The 17,640-nt window shown below is 47.9% G+C and overlaps 1 protein-coding gene across 4 annotated transcripts in view; it reads left to right on the forward strand.

Annotated features, from left to right (window-relative positions):
• Window positions 1-11,560, forward strand: part of VPS8 (VPS8 subunit of CORVET complex) — a 293,886-nt gene extending 282,326 nt beyond the window's left edge. For all 4 annotated transcript variants that reach the window (XM_060099245.1, XM_060099244.1, XM_060099247.1 and 1 more), the window contains 2 exons: window positions 7,545-7,625; window positions 10,841-11,560. In XM_060099245.1, coding sequence (XP_059955228.1) covers window positions 7,545-7,625; window positions 10,841-10,990 — 231 coding nt within the window. In that variant the 3' untranslated portion in view covers window positions 10,991-11,560. The remainder of the gene's footprint in view (window positions 1-7,544; window positions 7,626-10,840) is intronic.
• The last annotated feature ends 6,080 nt before the right edge of the window (window positions 11,561-17,640 follow it).

Consider the following 17,640-nt stretch of genomic DNA (forward strand, 5'->3'; position numbering starts at 1 on the left):
AACGTTCTTATCTTATTAAATTTTCTTATTATACCCAAGGGCTTCTAAGATGCATTGGAACTCACTGAAAGTTGAATACAACATACCTAATTGGGACACTTAGAAAAAGAGAAATGCTGGTTGATTGATTTGATACAGTCGAATCAGAAGAAGGCAAATGCCCATAAGCTGAGAGTGTCCTGCTCCCATTAGGACACAGTGAGGACAGGAAGTCCAGCTGTGCTGAGCTGTTCTAGGTACAGATTAGCACTGTGCTGCTCCAAGTGTCACCCGGGAGCATGTGAGAAACACTGAATCTCAGACCCCACCCCAGACCTTCTAACCAGAATCTGCATTTTAACAAGATCTTTCTGCAGTTCTTATGCACGTGAAAGAAATTGCTTGGAGAAGCACTGGATCAGAAAACATGGGTTGGACTATCATTTGAGACTCCTGCACTTTCTGCCTCAGTGAGCAAACTTCCAGGGGCTAGAGCCATTTATTCTGTGCCTGGAATAGACTCATCTGCTGTGTAATGCTTCCTGGGGATGAAAGTGTGATTCTATTTTTAACAGTAGCATTTTCTACTTTATTTTATTTTATTTTATTAGAGTATAGTTGATTTACAATGTTGTGTTAGTTTCAAGTGTACAGCAAAGTGATTCAGTTATACATATACGTATATTCATTCCTTTTCAGATTCTTTTCCATATAGGTTATTACAGAAGATTGAGTAGAGTTCCCTGTGCTGTACAGTAGGTCCTTGTTGGTTGTCTATTTTATATTATAGTAGTATGTATATGTTAATCCAAAACTCCCAATCTATCCCTCCCCCCAACATTTCCCTGTTGGTAACTGTAAGTTTGTTTTCAAAATCTCTGTTTTGTAAATAAGTTCATTTGTATCACTTTTGAAAATTAGGTTCTACATATGAGTGATAGCATATATTTGTCTTTTTCTGTCTGACTTACTTCACTTAGAGATTACTGAGTCCATCCACGTTGCTGCAGATGTCATTATTTCATTGTTTTATGGCTGAGTAATATTCCATTGTCTCTATGTACCACATCATCTTTATCCATTCCTCTGTCAATGGACATTTACATTGCTTCCATGTCTTGGCTATTGTAAATAGTGTTGCAGTGAACATTGGGGTGCATGTATCTTTTTGAATTATGGATTTCTCTGGATATTATGCCCAGGAGTAGGATTGCTGGATCATATGGTAGCTCTATTTCTAGTTTTTTAAGGAACCTCCATACTGTTCTCCATAGTGGCTGTATCAGTTTACATTCCCACCAGCAGTGCAAGATGGTTCCCTTTTCTCCACACTCTCTCTAGAATTTATTGTTTGTAGACTTCTTGATGATGGCCCTTCTGACCAGTGTGAGGTAACACCTCATTGTAGTTTTGATTTGCATTTCTCTAATAATTAGTGATGTTGGGCATCTTTTCATGTGCTTTTTGGCCATCTGTATGTCTTCTTTGGAGAAATGTCTATTTAGATCTGCCCATTTTTTTACTGGGTTGTTTGTTTTTTTGATATAGAGTTGCATGAGCTGTTTGTATATTTGGGAGATTAATCCCTTGTCAGTCACTTTCTTTGCAAATATTTTCTCCAATCCTGTCGGTTTTCTTTTCATTTTGTTTATGGTTTCCTTTGCTGTGCAAAAGCTTTGAAGTTTCATTAGGTCCCATTTGTTTATTTTTGTTTTTATTTTCATTATTCTAGGAGGTGGATCAAAAAAGATCTTGCTGCGATTTATGTCAAAGTATGTTCTCCCTATGTTTTCCTCTAAGAGTTTTATAGTATCCAGCCTTACATTTGTCTTTATTCCATTTTGAGTTTATTTTTGTATATGGTGTTAGAGAATGTTCTAATTTCATTCTTTTACATGTGGCTGTCCAGTTTTCCCAGCACCACTTATTGAAGAGACTGTCTTTTGCCCATTATATATTCTTGCCTCCTTTGTCGTAGATTAATTGACCATAGGTGCATGGATTTACTTCTGGGCTTTCTATCCTGTTTCATTGATCTGTATTTCTGTTTTTGTGCCAGTACCATACTGTTTTGATTGCTGTAGCTTTGTAGTATAGTCTGAAGTCAGGGAGCCTGATTCCTCCAGCTCCATTTTTATTTTTCATGTTTGCTTTGGCAGTTTGGGGTCTTCTGTGTTTCTGTACAAATTTAAAATTTTTTCGTTCTAGTTCTGTGAAAAATGCCATTAGTAATTTGATCAGGATTGCACTGAATCTTTAGATTGCCTTGGGTGGTGTAGTCATTTTCACAATATTGATTCTTCCAATCCAAGAACATGGTGTATCTTTCCATCTGTTTGTGTCATCTTTGACTTCTTTCATCAGTGTCTTATAGTTTCAGAGTACAGGTCTTTTTGCCTCCTTAGGTAGGTTTATTCCTAGGAATTTTATTCTTTTTGATGTGATGGTAAATGGGAGTGTCTCCTTAATTTCTCTTTCTGATCTTTCATTGTTAGTGTATAGGTATGCAAGAGATTTCTGTATATTAATTTTGTATCCTGCAACTTTACTGAATTCACTGATGAGCTCTAGTAGTTTTCTGGTAGCGTCTTCAGGAGTTTCTACATATAGTATCATGTCATCTGCAAACAGTGACAGTTTTATTTCTTCTTTTCCAATTTGGATTCCTTTTATTTCTTTTTCTTCTCTGATTGACATGGCTAGGACTTCCAAAACTAAGTTGAATAAAAGTGGTGAGGGTGGACATCCTTGTCTTGTTCCTGATCTTAGAGGGAATGCTTTCAGCTTTTCACTGTTGAGAATAATGTTAGTTGTGGGTTTGTCATATGCATTTTCTCCTGATCTGACTTGACCTTTGCTTTCCCAAAATGATTTGAGTTGGCTTCCAAAATACAACCAATTGGATGAAAAAACAAGGAAATCTAGATTTTAAAAAACTGTATGCCTATGGACACTAATATAAAACCAGATTATAATAGCACACATAAACGTTTGCCACCAAGTCTTGTGCAGCTGCTAGACTTATGTAGCTGACCACTTAAAGTTTTGAGTTCCCTAGTGACAGAAACAAAAAAGAAAACACTATTAGTAGCAAGTCTACACAACTAGTAACTGTGTCCAACACAGTTTTTCTCAGCACAGGGTCTGATGGGAGTTTCTTCAGTGGATCATCACAAGTAGCCTTTACATCTGCATTTTCATAACAAGTACAGTAGTACATTTCATGAGATTTTTTTTCTTACATTATCCCTTCAAGGCAAAGGGCTGTTTTATAGAAGTGTTTCTGTAAGGAGAGACCTTTTCTTGCTCTTGCTGCTTTGTCATCTTCCACCTTCGCCTTTACAACCTCCTTGTTAATTAACCTGCCTTAGCCCCACCCCCAGCCCCTGCTGCCTTACCTAGTCCACTCCTGACGCCATTCCACTTGGACCCTCCTTGTTAAAATGCATCATGGAGTAACCAAGGAATAAACAAAGGTAAGATCAGGGCAGCTTGGTCCCTTGTCATATGGACTGTGGCACTGGCAGGCCCCACAGCTGAGGTTTTGAATTGCCAGTGAAAGGCAGGTGTCATCCTTGTCCTTAACCTGTCCTGCTCCCCCATTCATGCCAGTAGTACTGAAGGGATTTGGAAAATCGGGGGAGGACCAGTGTTAAGTGTCTCAAAGGTATTTATATATTTTCTCTTTTTGCTTGTTTGAGCTTGGTTTGCAGTATTTCTCAAACCTTCTGATCATCTTTAGCTTGGAACTCCCCTGTGCGTCTTACTTATAGTATCTATTGGAAGTGTGATACTCCACACATGTTCTAAGAATAGGATAGTTTTTGTACCAAATTATATTGAGAAGAAGTGTTTCTTAAAGTGTCAAGGCAAGTTTAAGCATTCTCAGATTAGAGGATGATCCCTCCATGTGTCTGGCAGACCCAGAGGCGTGAGTCTAGAATGAAAAGCAGGACCCCTATGGTCCGTCCTTTTCTCTTTCTGGCTGCCCTGCTTGGGATTCCCATCAGGCCATCCTCAGCCATTCCCACATCACTGAGAGCATCAGGAAGAAGTGAGGCAGCTGTGTCCTGGGCTGGTCTCTGGGGCATCATCATGGGATTACAGAAGCCCAGGAGCTGTGAGCCTCCTTATTGACAGCTGCTCTCTTGATCTTGAAGCAGGTCCTTTCACAGAGAAGAAGCTGTGAAGTCATTTCACAATCATTAGCATGATTCATTCAGGGGTAGTGCTTATTTCCATTCTCTCCTAGTGCTTAGTAGATTTTTTTCCCCCTAAGGGTGGTGAAAATTTTGAAGCAAAGTCATTCCTGGAACACAAGTTTACATAACTTCTTAAAGTTGTAATGCTGTTTAAAGTTCAAATCTTTGGGGGGGTGGGGGAGAATGAACATGGCAGAACCTTCCTCCTAGAGTGGTTGTGAGGGTTTAATGAGGTCATCCATGGAAAACATGTAGCACACAGGGCTTGGCACGTAGGAAATGCTCAGTACATGGTAACTGTTATGAGTGATGTTATTTGCTCTGTGCCTCCCCTGTTCCTAAACTTCTTCCACATCCTGGATGCAGGCATTTGTTTATATCACTGTTTTGGTGGCCGTTCCTGCCAGGACTTTCTTATAAACAGAACGAGTCTCCAGACAACCTTTTGCAGCTCCCTTCAGTCCCAGAGCCCTCGCTCAGCCCTCAGGGATGGGCGCCAATGTCAACACCTTCATCACTGAAACACACCATCGTTTAACTGAGGATGCTCTAAATTGTGGTAATAAAAACCAGCATAATTTTTCACACAACTAGAACAAAAAATTTCACAAATTGTATGGAAACACAAAAGACCCCAAATAGCCAAAGCAATCTTGAGAAAGAAAAACAGAGCTGGAGCAATCAGGCTCCCTGACTTCAGACTACACTACAAAGCTACAAGTAATCAAGACAGTATGGTACTGGCACAAAACAGAAATATAGATCAATGGAACAGGATAGAAAGCCCAGAGATAAACTCACGCACATATGGTCACCTTATCTTTGATAAAGGAGGCAAGAATATACACTATACGTATGGTCACCTTATCTTTGATAAAGGAGGCAAGAATATACAATGGAGAAAAGACAGCCTTTTCCATAAGTGGTGCTGGGAAAACGGGACAGGTATATCTACAAGTATGAAATTAGAACACTCCCTAACACCATACACAAAAATAAACTCAGAATGGATTAAAGACCTAAATGTAAGGCCAGACACTATCAAACTCTTAGAGGAAAACATAGGCAGAACACTCTATGACATAAATCACAGCAAGATCCTTTTTGACCCACCTCCTAGAGAAATGGAAATAAAAACAAAAATAAACAAATGGGACCTAATGAAACTTAAAAGCTTTTGCACAGCAAAGGAAACCATAAACAAGGAAAAGGTAACCCTCAGAATGGGAGAAAATATTTGCAAATGAAGCAACTGACAAAGGATTAATCTCCAAAATTTACAAGCAGCTCATGCAGCTCAATATCAAAAAAACAAACAACCCAATCCAGAAATGGGCAGAAGACCTAAATAGACATTTCTCCAAAGAAGATATACAGATTGCCAACAAACACACGAAAGAATGCTTAACATCATTAATCACTAGAGAAATGCAAATCAAAACTACAATGGGATATCATCTCACACCAGTCAGAATGGCCATCATCAAAAAATCTAGAAACAATAAATGCTGGAGAGGGTGTGGAGAAAAGGGAACCCTCTTGCACTGTTGGTGGGAATGTAAATTGATACAGCCACTATGGAGAACAGTATGGAAGTTCCTTAAAAAACTAAAAATAGAACTATCATACGACCCAGCAGTCCCACTACTGGGCATATACCCTGAGCAAACCATAATTCAAAAAGAGTCATGTACCAAAATGTTCATTGCAGCTCTATTTACAATAGCCAGGACATGGAAGCAACCTAAGTGTCCATCAACAGATGAATGGATAAAGAAGGTGTGGCACATATATACAATGGAATATTACTCAGCCATAAAAAGAAACGAAATTGAGTTACTTGTAGTGAGGTGGTTGGACCTAGAGTCTGTCATACAGAGTGAAGTAAGTCAGAAAGAGAAAAACAAATACCGTATGCTAACACACATATATGGAATCTAAGGGGAAAAAAATGGTCATGAAGAACCTAGGGGCAAGACAGGAATAAAGACACAGACCTACTAGAGAATGGACTTGAGGATATGGGGAGGGGGAAGGGTAAGCTGTGACAAAGTGAGAGAGTGGCATGGACATATGTACACTACCAAACGTAAAATAGATGGCTAGTGGGAAGCAGCCGCATAGCACAGGGAGATCAGCTCAGTGCTTTGTCACCACCTAGATGGGTGGGATAGGGAGGGTGGGAGGGAGGGAGATGCAAGAGGGAAGAGATATGGGAACACATGTATAACTAATTCACTTTGTTATAAAGGAGAAACTAACACACCATTGTAAAGCAATTATACTCCAATAGAGATGTTATAAAAAACCAAAAACAAAAACCAGCATATACTGAGCCTTTATGGGGCGGGGGCAGGCAGGTAAAAGACACTTTAAATATGGATCTCATCTAATTTAATGTTCAGTAACCTCATAAGGAAGCATTATCCTGTCTCACAAGTCAGAGCAGGAACTTGCCTAAGGTCACGTAAGCAGGTTAGTGTCAGAACTGGTATTCCAGCTCACCTCTGACTCCAAAGCCTATGGCAGCCTCTGCCAGGATCCCATTTCTTCCTCTAGCTGTGAGTTGGATCGGATCCACCAAGAGTAGGACCACGGTGTTGGGCCTAGTAACCAGTGGAACAAAACGAGACTGCTGGAGAAGCAAGTGAGACTCCCCTCTCCCAAAAGCAGACTAAAATCTCAGACCCTTAGGTGGCTACCAGCTTTATAATGAGGCAGGGAAATGACATGCTTTTTCATGTATAACGTATCTCTGCTGGCAGCACAAAGAAGGGGCATCTTTGCTGCCCATATTCAGTGCTGGGGGTGCCAGGCTGGGTGCAGCTAAGTTATTCTGCAGAGTAAAGGCCAAGAGGGACCAAGAAGCCCCAGGGGAAGCTCGTTTTTAAGTATGGAGAATCTGGAGACCACATGGGAAGGGGCCATAGGGAGGTTGTCGGCCTGGAGCCGGCACCAAGGGCGTGTGGAGGCACACGGCCATTCCTAATTCATGTTCAGTAAAGTATCTTACCAGTTGCTGGTAGCATGGCTTTTCTTCAGAGGAGTGAAGGAAGCACTGCATCCTGTTTCACCGTTGACCAAATGCAGAAGCTGCCCATGGGTGTTATTTTTTTTTTTTCTCTCTCTGCGGTACGCGGGCCTCTCACTGCTGTGGCCTCTCCCGCTGCGGAGCACAGGCTCCAGACACGCAGGCTCAGTGGCCATGGCCCACGGGCCCAGCCGCTCCACAGCACGTGGGATCCTTCCAGACCGGGGCACGAACCCGCGTCCCCTGCATCGGCAGGCGGACTCTTAACCACTGTGCCACCAGGGAAGCCCCCATGGGTGTTATTATTAACCTTATTGTTTTTGATTTCTCAGGCAACCTCAGAACCTGTTCTGGATCCACAGCAGATCCAAGCATTTGATCAGCTTTGCCATCTCTACCGAGGAAGTTCTAGGGTAATGTTGGTGTGGTTGTTTACATTTTTATTTCCCTATTTATAATTAGTGTTTTGGTAACACAGTGTCCTCAGGTCCTCACTCCAGCCTCGTCCTTCGTCTGTAAGGTGCCCTGGCATCCCTGTTATGGCTATGTGGAGCCCTGACCCCAGGGAGCACTCAGAACTTGGCCAAGGATGCAGAGGGAGTGGAAAGATACCTGTCCCTTACCTGCCATGGGCTGTGAGGACACAGAGGGCATCTGTGTTTGTACTGCCTCCAGAGAGAGCAGGCATGAGCCTAATCCCTCACCTGGGAGCCTGTGTTTAAACTGATGACTGCCAAATCTGCCCTAAGCCCCAGACTCTGCTGGACATGGGCACTGGTTGAATTTGTTTTGGCCATGAAAGATAAATGCTAAATTGTAGTGGCTTAACCAAAATAGAATTGTAAATATGGGCATCCCAGGGCATCTTCCACGAATCTCTCTCCAAATTTCTTCTACTTTGTGGCTCTGCCATCTCTAACATATGGCTTATATTCGCATGATTCAGCATGGTTGCCCCAGCTCAAACCATCACATCTGCATTCCTGCTAGCAAGGTGGAGAAAAAGGAGGAAGACCATAAGCCCTCTATTTAAGGATAGTTCCTAGAAACTGTGTACACCACTTCCACTTACCTCCTTTGTCTGGAACTTAGACAGGTGACCACACCTAACTGTAGTGGAGACTGGGGACATTGGTCTTGATTCCAAAAGGCCATGAGCTAAAACTACTGGAATCCTGTTACTGTAGAAGAGTACAGATTTAGAGGGCTACAGCAGTCATGCCACAACGTCAGTCTGGGGGCCCCACAGGCACTTCAGAAGTGCACTTATTAACTTCTCCAACCCGCTCTTCCTTGCCCGTGCCTGTCTCTGGGTGTCATCCTCTGTCATCAGGTCACCCAAAGCAGTCACCTGCTGGCACCCTGGGCTCATCCCTCCCACCCCACCCACTCAGTAGGGAGCTCTCCTGTCTCTTTCTCCCCTTTCCTTCCAGCTCACAGAGGCCACTGCAGGTCTTCTCTCCCTTCTCCAGGCTGCTGCTTGGGCACCATCTCCAAACCCAAAAGTCCTGTTACCCCCTTGCTTACAGCACTTCCCTGGCTCTCCATCACCTGAAGTGGAGTCCAAACTCTACCACCTCCTCCGTGCCCCAGGTCACACCTAAATTCTAGCCAGGCCAGATTTGTTCCGTAAGCTTTTCTTGGGTTTTCACAGACTGCCTATGTGCTGTTTTTTATGCCTGGGCTCCCTTTGCCCACTCCCCACACACCTGCTAGGTTGCTGGCAGCCAAGAGGAAAAATGGTGTTCCCTCTTTGAGAGCTGGTCTTGGGCAGGGTCTTTTATTCCAGGAGGTTTCCTGAACTGGCATCACTTCCAGCCAGGCTCTGCCCGAGGAGTTGGGTTTCTGGGCCTTCTATTCTAAGGAAGTTCTGTTGCTTTAAATTGTTGAGCCACTATTCAGGACTCATCAATTTCTAGAACACTAAGTTACAGAAGTAGAACACAAAAATATCTTTTTCCTTGGAAAACAAAATAATTTTTGTGATTGATCTACTTCAGTGTCAATGTGAAAGAACTTTGGGTTTACATAGCATCTGTCACCTGTCCTGTTATTAGCATCGTACGTAACAGTCCTTGCAGGGAACTCCACATGCTGATGGGAAGCTGAGAGGGTTACAGAAGACAGAAAGTGGCACAGGTGGGGCTTGTGCAGAGCGAGGGACACCACTCTGTAACCTGCTCAGGCATCAGTGGAAGTCCCTGCAGGGAGCCACCTCCTGCGTGTCCTGGGCCAGCTAAGGAGTTTGCTCGGAGCTTTTGAGCCTGTGTTACGAATTATGCATTGAACCATAGCTGTGTGTTGGAACCAGGACCAGGCACTGGATTATTTTAGGTAAATTGGCACTTTGAACCAAGGGGTCTTCAGATGTCTCCCCAGTTACCACAGTCACTGGTAGTGAGTTTTCAACAGAAGTGACAGACACGTGTGAGTCTTCTGCCACTACTGCCTGGATGAGGAGAGAACCCTTGCTAGAGTTTGGAGAAGAGCTGGAAGACAGACTACCTGGCAGGGGAGGTGAGGAGAGAGCAGGTAACAGACAAGTTACCTCCGGAGAAGGCAGAACTGTAGGCAGCTCAGCTGAGCAGAAGCTGTCACAGGGACCAGAGTTCGAGTCCCACACTGTCACTCATCGCTGGGTGACCCAGGGCAAGTAACTTAACTTCTCAGGGCTCTGGGATTTTTACCCAGAGGGTGGTTGTGGAGGATTAGACATAATTCATGTAAAGGACCTAGTATCCTGGTGCCTGGCGCCTAACTCACTCAGGGAAGTTACCTGGGGCTTTGAGAAGTCCCGCAGACTCCGGGCCTGCAGCCTGACACCGAGAGGCTCGCCCTGATGTGTGTGACGGCTCGGTCCTCACAGCTGCCCTCTCTCCGGGTGAAGGAGCTTGGGTGTGGCATTCAGCTCTTCTCTGACCATCAAGGGCATCTCAAGGGCTAGGCTGTCAGGTTCTGTACTTTTGCCGAAAGCCTCTCTGAGGTCAAAGGAATGGCCCCACTGAGGGCCCAAGCCTGGTTTCCCAGTGGGCTGGGTTAACACTCTCCCCTCCTCAGCAGGTCTCCCAGAACTGAGCCTGTAAGAGAGTGAGGGTAGCGCTGGTGTCGCTGGTGGACAGGAGCAGGGAGGGCACTTAGAGGAGAAGGTGGCATCTGTGAGTTTACCTGAAGCCCCTGAGTTTGAAGTGGCAGCTGGGCGTCCACCTGGAGCTGTCCTGGTTACGAAGGAGAGGGGTCGGAGCCAGTGATCGTCATTCATCCCAAGGAGAACCCACCAACAGGGAGTGTGTGGCGTGAGCTGAGCAGAGAGTGGAGAACCGCAGCTCAGGCTGTGTGTCCACAGGGAGAGAACGGAGGCGACAGGGTCACACACCCGCTGGAGAGGGGACACTCAGAGTGAAGGAGGTTCAGGATCGGACAGCTTCCCCTTGTCAGAAAGTGTCAGTTTGTTGTGCCCACAGGACTTACCCAGTCCAGCCGCCTCATCATCAAAGGAGGAAATTTAGGCCCTAGCAGATGACGTGAACTTGTGCCAAGTCACCGTTGCCTGTTAGCGAGATGCAGCTCTGGGGTCCACACCCGGGTCTTACCCTCCAGCCTCGGTTGACGTGTGTCCCCTCCTTTGCAGCTGGCTCTGCTTACGGAACTCTCCCAGAAGCGCGGCAGCGAGAGCTGCAGGCCGTTCAGCGGCTCCCAGAGTGGCCCTGCCTTTACCAGCGTCTTCCAGAAGGAGAACTTCCAGCTACAGCTCATACCCCCGCCTGTGACTGAGGACTGAAGACTCTCCCGGGCCTGGAGCCCTGAGACCACCCCAGCATGGGGAGGGCCCCCTCTGACAGGCCTGGCCCCGCTGCCCCCAGGCTCCCGGGCGAGGCCCAAGGGCGGCTCCACGCCCGCCAGCCCCGGGAGACTCCGGCTCTTCCTGATGTTGCCGCAGCATCCGCACCAGACTGGCTGATTTTGTTTTGCTTATTAAGCAAATGAATGCCATATACCTCTATCCAGTTATTTAAGAAAATGCATCTTGCCTGTTGGGACTTTTTCTCATTTTCCCTGAAGTGTGGAGAAAGAGGCGGAGCTCCTGCAGATGGCGTTTTGAGTCCGGCGCAGCCCGTCTCCTCCAGCTGGTGGGCACCACGGAGAGCTGTCACCTCCTGCTGCCATTGGGACAGGGAACAGCACGGTTGGGAACAGTGGTTGCCAGGCCATAGCACAGCTGAAACCTGCGTTGGAGGGAATGAAGGGTCTGTGGGAGCTGGGGCACCTCCCTTTCCATGTGTTTGTGCTTAAACCCATTTGAGTGTAAGATCTGCCATTTCTAACAATAAATGCCTCCTGTTTAAGCCCTGCTGGCTCTCACTCTCCGTCTGTCAAGTCATAAAGGACGTTTAGAACCCTTGTTGCCACCATTCAGTTCTATTAGCTCCAAGTCAAGGACCCTGATTGACTGGGGCAGCCCTGCCTTTATTCCGTAAGCAGCTGCATCACAAGCTCCATCCAGAGCACCAGCCACCCAGGTCCCCCTCTGCCAGGGACCAGGCTGCCAGAGCAGGATTTTTCCATTTCTTGGCCTGGGCACTTCCTGTACGTCATTGAACCAACCACCGCAGGAGCTCACACCACTCGCACAGAGGCTAGGTGTCTGCCTCCCAGGCTCAGGTGCTCCCTGTGTGGTTCCCTCAGGGCCGACCGGGCTCCCAGGGACCGGCTGTCAGGTGCGCAGGGCGAGCCCACCTGTCCAGCTCCGGGCCCAAAGCCCGTGGTGCTCCTAGCAGCCCAGTAACCAGCCAGAGCCTTCTAGGTGCCAGGCACCATGCTGGCCCTTTTACGTGTGCATCACTGTTAATCCTCCACAACAATCCACAGGAAATAGATGTAGAAACTAGATACAACTTTTAATAAAAAATATATCCTGCTTCTGCCACATCCTGGCTGTGATCCTGAGCAAGTCACTTAACCTCTCTCAGCTTCAGTTTCTTTATAAAATAAAGCCGCAGTGAAGACTAAATGAGCCAGTACCTGAGAACGCGTAGTGCTGGGCAGGCACGTGGCAAGTGCCCCAGACGTGTCCCCTTAGCTCTTACCACAGAACTACCCCCGAGGGGGCGGCACAAGCTGCCGCCTCCTGACAGAGGTGCAAGGAGGCCACACTGGGGGACATGGTGGAGCATTAAGTGAAGTGGCCACCAGCTGGATGGCCCTTGAAGCCACATGAGAGTCTCACCTCCATTCTACAGGTGAGGAAGCTGAGGCTCACACTGGAAAACTTAACCAAGGCGACACACAAGAAGTAGCAAAGCACAGGTCTGAACTCAGAACGGGTTTCAGAGCCAGTGATGCGACCCCCACAAACTCCGTATCAGGAGGTTTCTTGACGAGTCAAAAAGTAAGGCCGAAGGGGCTCGACAGTCTTAAAGCAGAATGTGGTGACTGCCTGCCTTCTTCAGTCGACACTCTAAAGGGCCAAGGCAGTTTACCGAGCACCCGAGCGCCTATTCAAACCAGGGCTGGTGAACACCAGCAGCGCACTCTCCTCCAGCCACTAACCTAGTCGACCATCCCCAAGAGTTCTTTGTCATCCGAGTCACAGCACCACTGAATATCCAGGTCATGCCTCCTGGATTGGATTGAAGAGCCCTCTTGCCTCACCTAAGGGCAGATGAGAAACCGACTCCAGGGCTGGGCAGTGCTGGGCCCCGGGACCTGCAGGCCCGAGCTGGGCCCAGTCCCTGTCCCCTCTCGTGGCACTTAGCACATGTTCTACTCTGCAGTGACGTCGGGTCCCACTTCAGAGCAGTTCCTTAGCAGAGACTCCTCTGGAGATACATCCAGGCTCAGTCAGCAGCTGTGGTTCTGCTGACATGGCCACAGGAGCTCACCGAGCGGGTGGGGGGCTCCCGGGATGGAGGAGCAGCAGCTCTGAGCACTCGCTTCCAGACCTGGTGCTGAGCTCCAGCTGCTCTTCCAGTCACGTGCCCACCCCTGGGCTGTGACAGGTGGTAAGAGGAAAGATCTGGGGGAGGGAGGCTCCAGGCACCCATCAGCTACCATTTGGGGAGGGCAGGTGCCTGGTCTGAGCCGGCTCCTCCCATGCTGCGCCTGGGGGAGGGGGAGGGGGTCCTCTGAGAGGAAATCAGGGCCCTAAGAAGGGAGGGATTCTGATTTGCCAAAACGCAGCAGTGTCCATCACAGCCTGTTTCTTTTCTGTACCTGGCAAACGGTAAGTATTTGAAAGGACCATCTGAAAATAGGGGGCAAGGAGGGGGATGGAGTCTCACCCAGTTCCCCATAGGAAGCAGAATGTGCTGTTGGAAAGAGCCCTGGACTGCCAGTCAGGAGCCCCAGGTTCTAGGCACAGGCCCCACAGGCCCCCGTGTGAGCTGAGGAAGGCTAGTACTCCTCTGAAAAATAGAGATGCATTTGCTCCATCCACAGCGAAGGTCCAAGTGACGTGGGGGAGATGCTTTGTAAAGGTAACATGGTACCAACCAGAGCCTACCATGGTGAGAGCAGGAGGGCAGTTGTTTGTGGAAGAGGAAAGCCAACCGGGGCCTCATCAATGATGAATGATCAGTGAATAAATAATTCAGAACCTTGGGGATCCTTTTAGCAGCAGTGTTTCCACTCAGCTCTGCCTGCTGAAAACGTTTTTCCAAAGGTGCATCTCCAGAATCAGATGCGTGTGACGTGCCCAGAGCTGCAGGAAAGACCTAGTGTGTCGTCCTCTGGCAGCCCAGGGCGGACCTCAGGTCCCTGAGATTCTGAGCACCTCTGAGCTCCAGGGGGTGGCCCTGACTCATCAGAGGGTTCATTCAGTGGCCCCTCCTCTCAGGGCATCTATGGCCATCTTTCTGCCACCAGCCTCCTCCATACCCCAATACTCTGTGAAGCCTTCCCCACTTCCCCAGGAAAGGGGCAGTTTGACTCACCTTGTTTCCACGCTTGGGTGTTTTCCTGTCTGCCTCCATCACTCCTGAGGGGCGTGACTGTGTCCAGTCCACTCCTGTGTCTTTCACAGCACAGTGCTGAAAGCAGGCTAGCTGCCACCATCTTTTCAGTCTCTTTTTAAAGTAAACTTTTTATGGACAGAAATGTTCACAAACCACATTGCAAAGCCAGATTAATTCATGAAGTGAACACACCTGTATAACCAGCACCCAGATCAAGCAAATAGAAATGGCCAGCACCTCAGATGTCCCCTGAATTCTCTGTTCATCACCCCGCAAGTTAGCCACCATCCTGCCTTCTAACACCATACATAGTTTTGCCTGTTTTGAACTTCATGAAGTACATTATTTACTCTTTTGGAAGTGGCTTCTTTTACTCCAGTTATGCTTGTGAGATTGCTCCATGCTATTCCTTCTCATTGCTGAATAGTATTCCATTGTATGAATATACCATAACCAATCCATTCTATCGTTAATGGACGTTTGGGTTGTTTCCAGTACTGGCTCATTACCATTCTTCTTCCTGTCTTTTTGGTGAACATATGTATGCACTTCTGTTGGGTATAAACTTAAGAATGATTTTTCAGAGTCAGAGGGTAGGTATAATTAATAGATTTTTGAACATATGCCTGCCTGTGTGAATTAATGAATGTCTACAGCTTCGGGGGCGACATGGATAGGTCAGACATGCACACCACCCCCTGCACAGGCCCTGACTTCTGCCTCCTGCCCCAGCCAGGGATTAGTTGGCTCAGGAGCCTGTCGGGATCTGCTGTTAAGCTGCTGGTGGGGATGGGCCTCGGCTTCTAACAGGGACATTTCTCAATAACCGAGGGAAGCCAGTAGCCCGTTCCTATCTGACATCGGTTCCCTCAGAACTCTGCGCCACATGCATTGCAGAGGTCAGAATTTGGTGCCAATAGCCTTGGAGGGCCAGGTCAGGTCCCAGCCCCTGGCAAAGTGGTGGACCTCATTGTTTGCCCAACCCGGCCTCTTCTCTCTCTAGAAGAATGGGTTGGCCCATCATCCTTCAATACTCCCACAATCCACCTCCACCTCCACCTGAGATGGTGACTCCCAGCCAACTTCCTCCCTTCATCCCCCCCAACTTCTGACCTCTCCAAAACCCATTATTCCCTTTCTGAGTGGCTGTATCAGGCATAACACGGGGCCCAAGTGATTTCCCAATTCAGGAAACACATTGCAGCTCCAGGGATTCACTGCCTCTCTGTGACTCTTGGATAGGTTGGGGTAAGGATAAATCTTCTGGGAAGAACTGACCTGTTATGGAACCCCAGTCATCAGAAAAGACCCCAATGAGTTCTAGTTGGACCCACTGATCTTGTGCTGACCTCCCAGTGACCTGTACAGAGATGCCCACTCTAGGCCCCATTCACCCAGGGCCTTGGGTTCCTCAGGAATCCCAAATCCCTGGGGTCCTCCCCATATTCAGTGCAGCTTCTAAACCATGCTAGATTTACCTCTCAATATTCTAGATTCCCAGGAAAAACCAGCTCTGTGGATCCCTATGCACATCCCAGCCAGGCCTCAGAGCCCACCCTCCAGACAGGGCAGAACCCCTCCCCACCCCGGGCCTTCCCAAGGGCTCCCGACCAGACTGCATGGCCTCTGCGAGCATTGTTGTGGATACGCTGGGATGGCTCTTCCAGGTCCTCTGCTGATACATGGGTGTACCTACATCTGCTTGATGAAGTTTGGCATCACAGTTCATACAGGAAGATTCTAAACATGTGGGCAGAAACTCCGTCTAGTACATGAGGCCCTCGTGCCCTGGAGCAGGCTGGCCCTGGGAGGCAAGCCTAAGGTGGGTGAGGATCGGTGCTACCATGGGAAGCAGCTGGTATCAAAGGCCGCACTTCAGTGAGGCTGGGAGCAGGAGGCCGCCGAGGCGGCTGACACCGAAAGTGCCAAGATCTGAGGCCAGTTCTCAAGAGAGTTCTTATATCCAGGGCCGCTCCTGAGCCAGAGGCAGCATCTGGGTCTCGTCTGGGTCTCAAGCCACACCCAGGACGAGGTCAGGCCAGGCTGGGCAGAATCCAGAGCACTTGACAACCAGGGCAGCAGCAGGTGATGTCCGGAAGGCTGGGCTGTGGCTCCTGGATGCCCCCACCTAGAGCCACGGCTGCGGAGTGAGGCCCGCAATGGATGGCCTCGGGAACCCAGGTGTGGGGAGGAGAGAGAGGCGGCGAGGGAGAGGCAGGGGAGGGCAGGTGTGACTGCAGGGGGCTCAACAAGTGAGGGGGGAACACCGGCTGGATTTGGCATCAACAGAATTTTGGAGCTCTGGCCCCGCTACTTACCTGCCAATTAAGAGTGACTCACCTGCCTTTACTGTTGACTTAGCTCTTGGATGCTTCAGCCATAAACTCATGAAATTATCCTGTCCTGCCTGTCATGCAGAATTGCTGGGCTTGGCAGGTAAGGTGACATCTGGGGAAATGCTTGCTAAGTCCCCCTTCAGATGCTGTGGGGCTTTGAGGACCCACGATGCTGCACTTTCTGTCATCACCTTACAGTGACGCTCCAGATCTCCTTCTTGGGATAAATCCTCTGGGACTGTACACTAGGTGACAGGCTAGTTGTCAAAGAGAACTAAGATGTCGCACCAGAGCCCAAGCTTTCTGGTCTCCCATCTCCAAATTCACACACACTATTTCAGACTGGGGACTGAGAAGACAATGAGAAACAAGTCCTCTCTTTTCTCCAACTCACTGGCCCAAGACCCTTTCAGCCATGGTTGGAGGCCTGGACTGGGGTCAGTCCTTGGGGAGGCCAGGTGGTTCCAGGACACACAGTCTGCAGTCCGGCCTTTAGTAGCCCCTCCCCCAAGTGGATGAGTGGGTGCAACGCTGCCCAGACTCGAAGGCTCCCCACTTCCTCCCACAAACCTGCAGTGCCAGGCTCCACCCGAACTCACTATCTTCAAAACAGCTTACAGGGTTTGTTTCTGATTATAAAAGTAACACCAATTCATTTAGAAAACTAGGAAAATTCCAAAGAGCAAACAGAAAAACGCTGTTAATATCTAGGCATATCTACCCTTACCTGCCCGGTTTCTGAGGAATTCCCGCTGGCTTCCAATTGCTCCTCCTGACCCTGCTACAGCGAGCCTGAGTCCCGAGGTCCTGTCTCACCCCTTCATTCAGCACAGAACTGGAGTGGGAAACCAAGGGCTAAAGGCATTACCAATTCCCAGCGACTGAAATGTAGTAAGGATGAGATGCTAAATTAAAGTTTATTGCAGAATAAAAGTGTGTGCAGTCAGCATCTGTAAGAGGCTACAATGAGATGCTTTCTACAACTTGGCAATACAATCATGTAGAGAGTTAAATTAGTAGAATGCACACTTCGTTAATGAGATTAGCTGTCTGCAGAAGTCACTTTAAAAGACAAGTTATCTTTTGTGAAGGCAGAAAGAGTTAGCCTAGACTCATGATTAAACATAGAAGAAGCAGGCTTC

Source organism: Mesoplodon densirostris, chromosome 5 (assembly GCF_025265405.1).
Source record: "Mesoplodon densirostris isolate mMesDen1 chromosome 5, mMesDen1 primary haplotype, whole genome shotgun sequence".
Classification (NCBI taxonomy): Eukaryota; Metazoa; Chordata; class Mammalia; order Artiodactyla; family Ziphiidae; genus Mesoplodon; species Mesoplodon densirostris.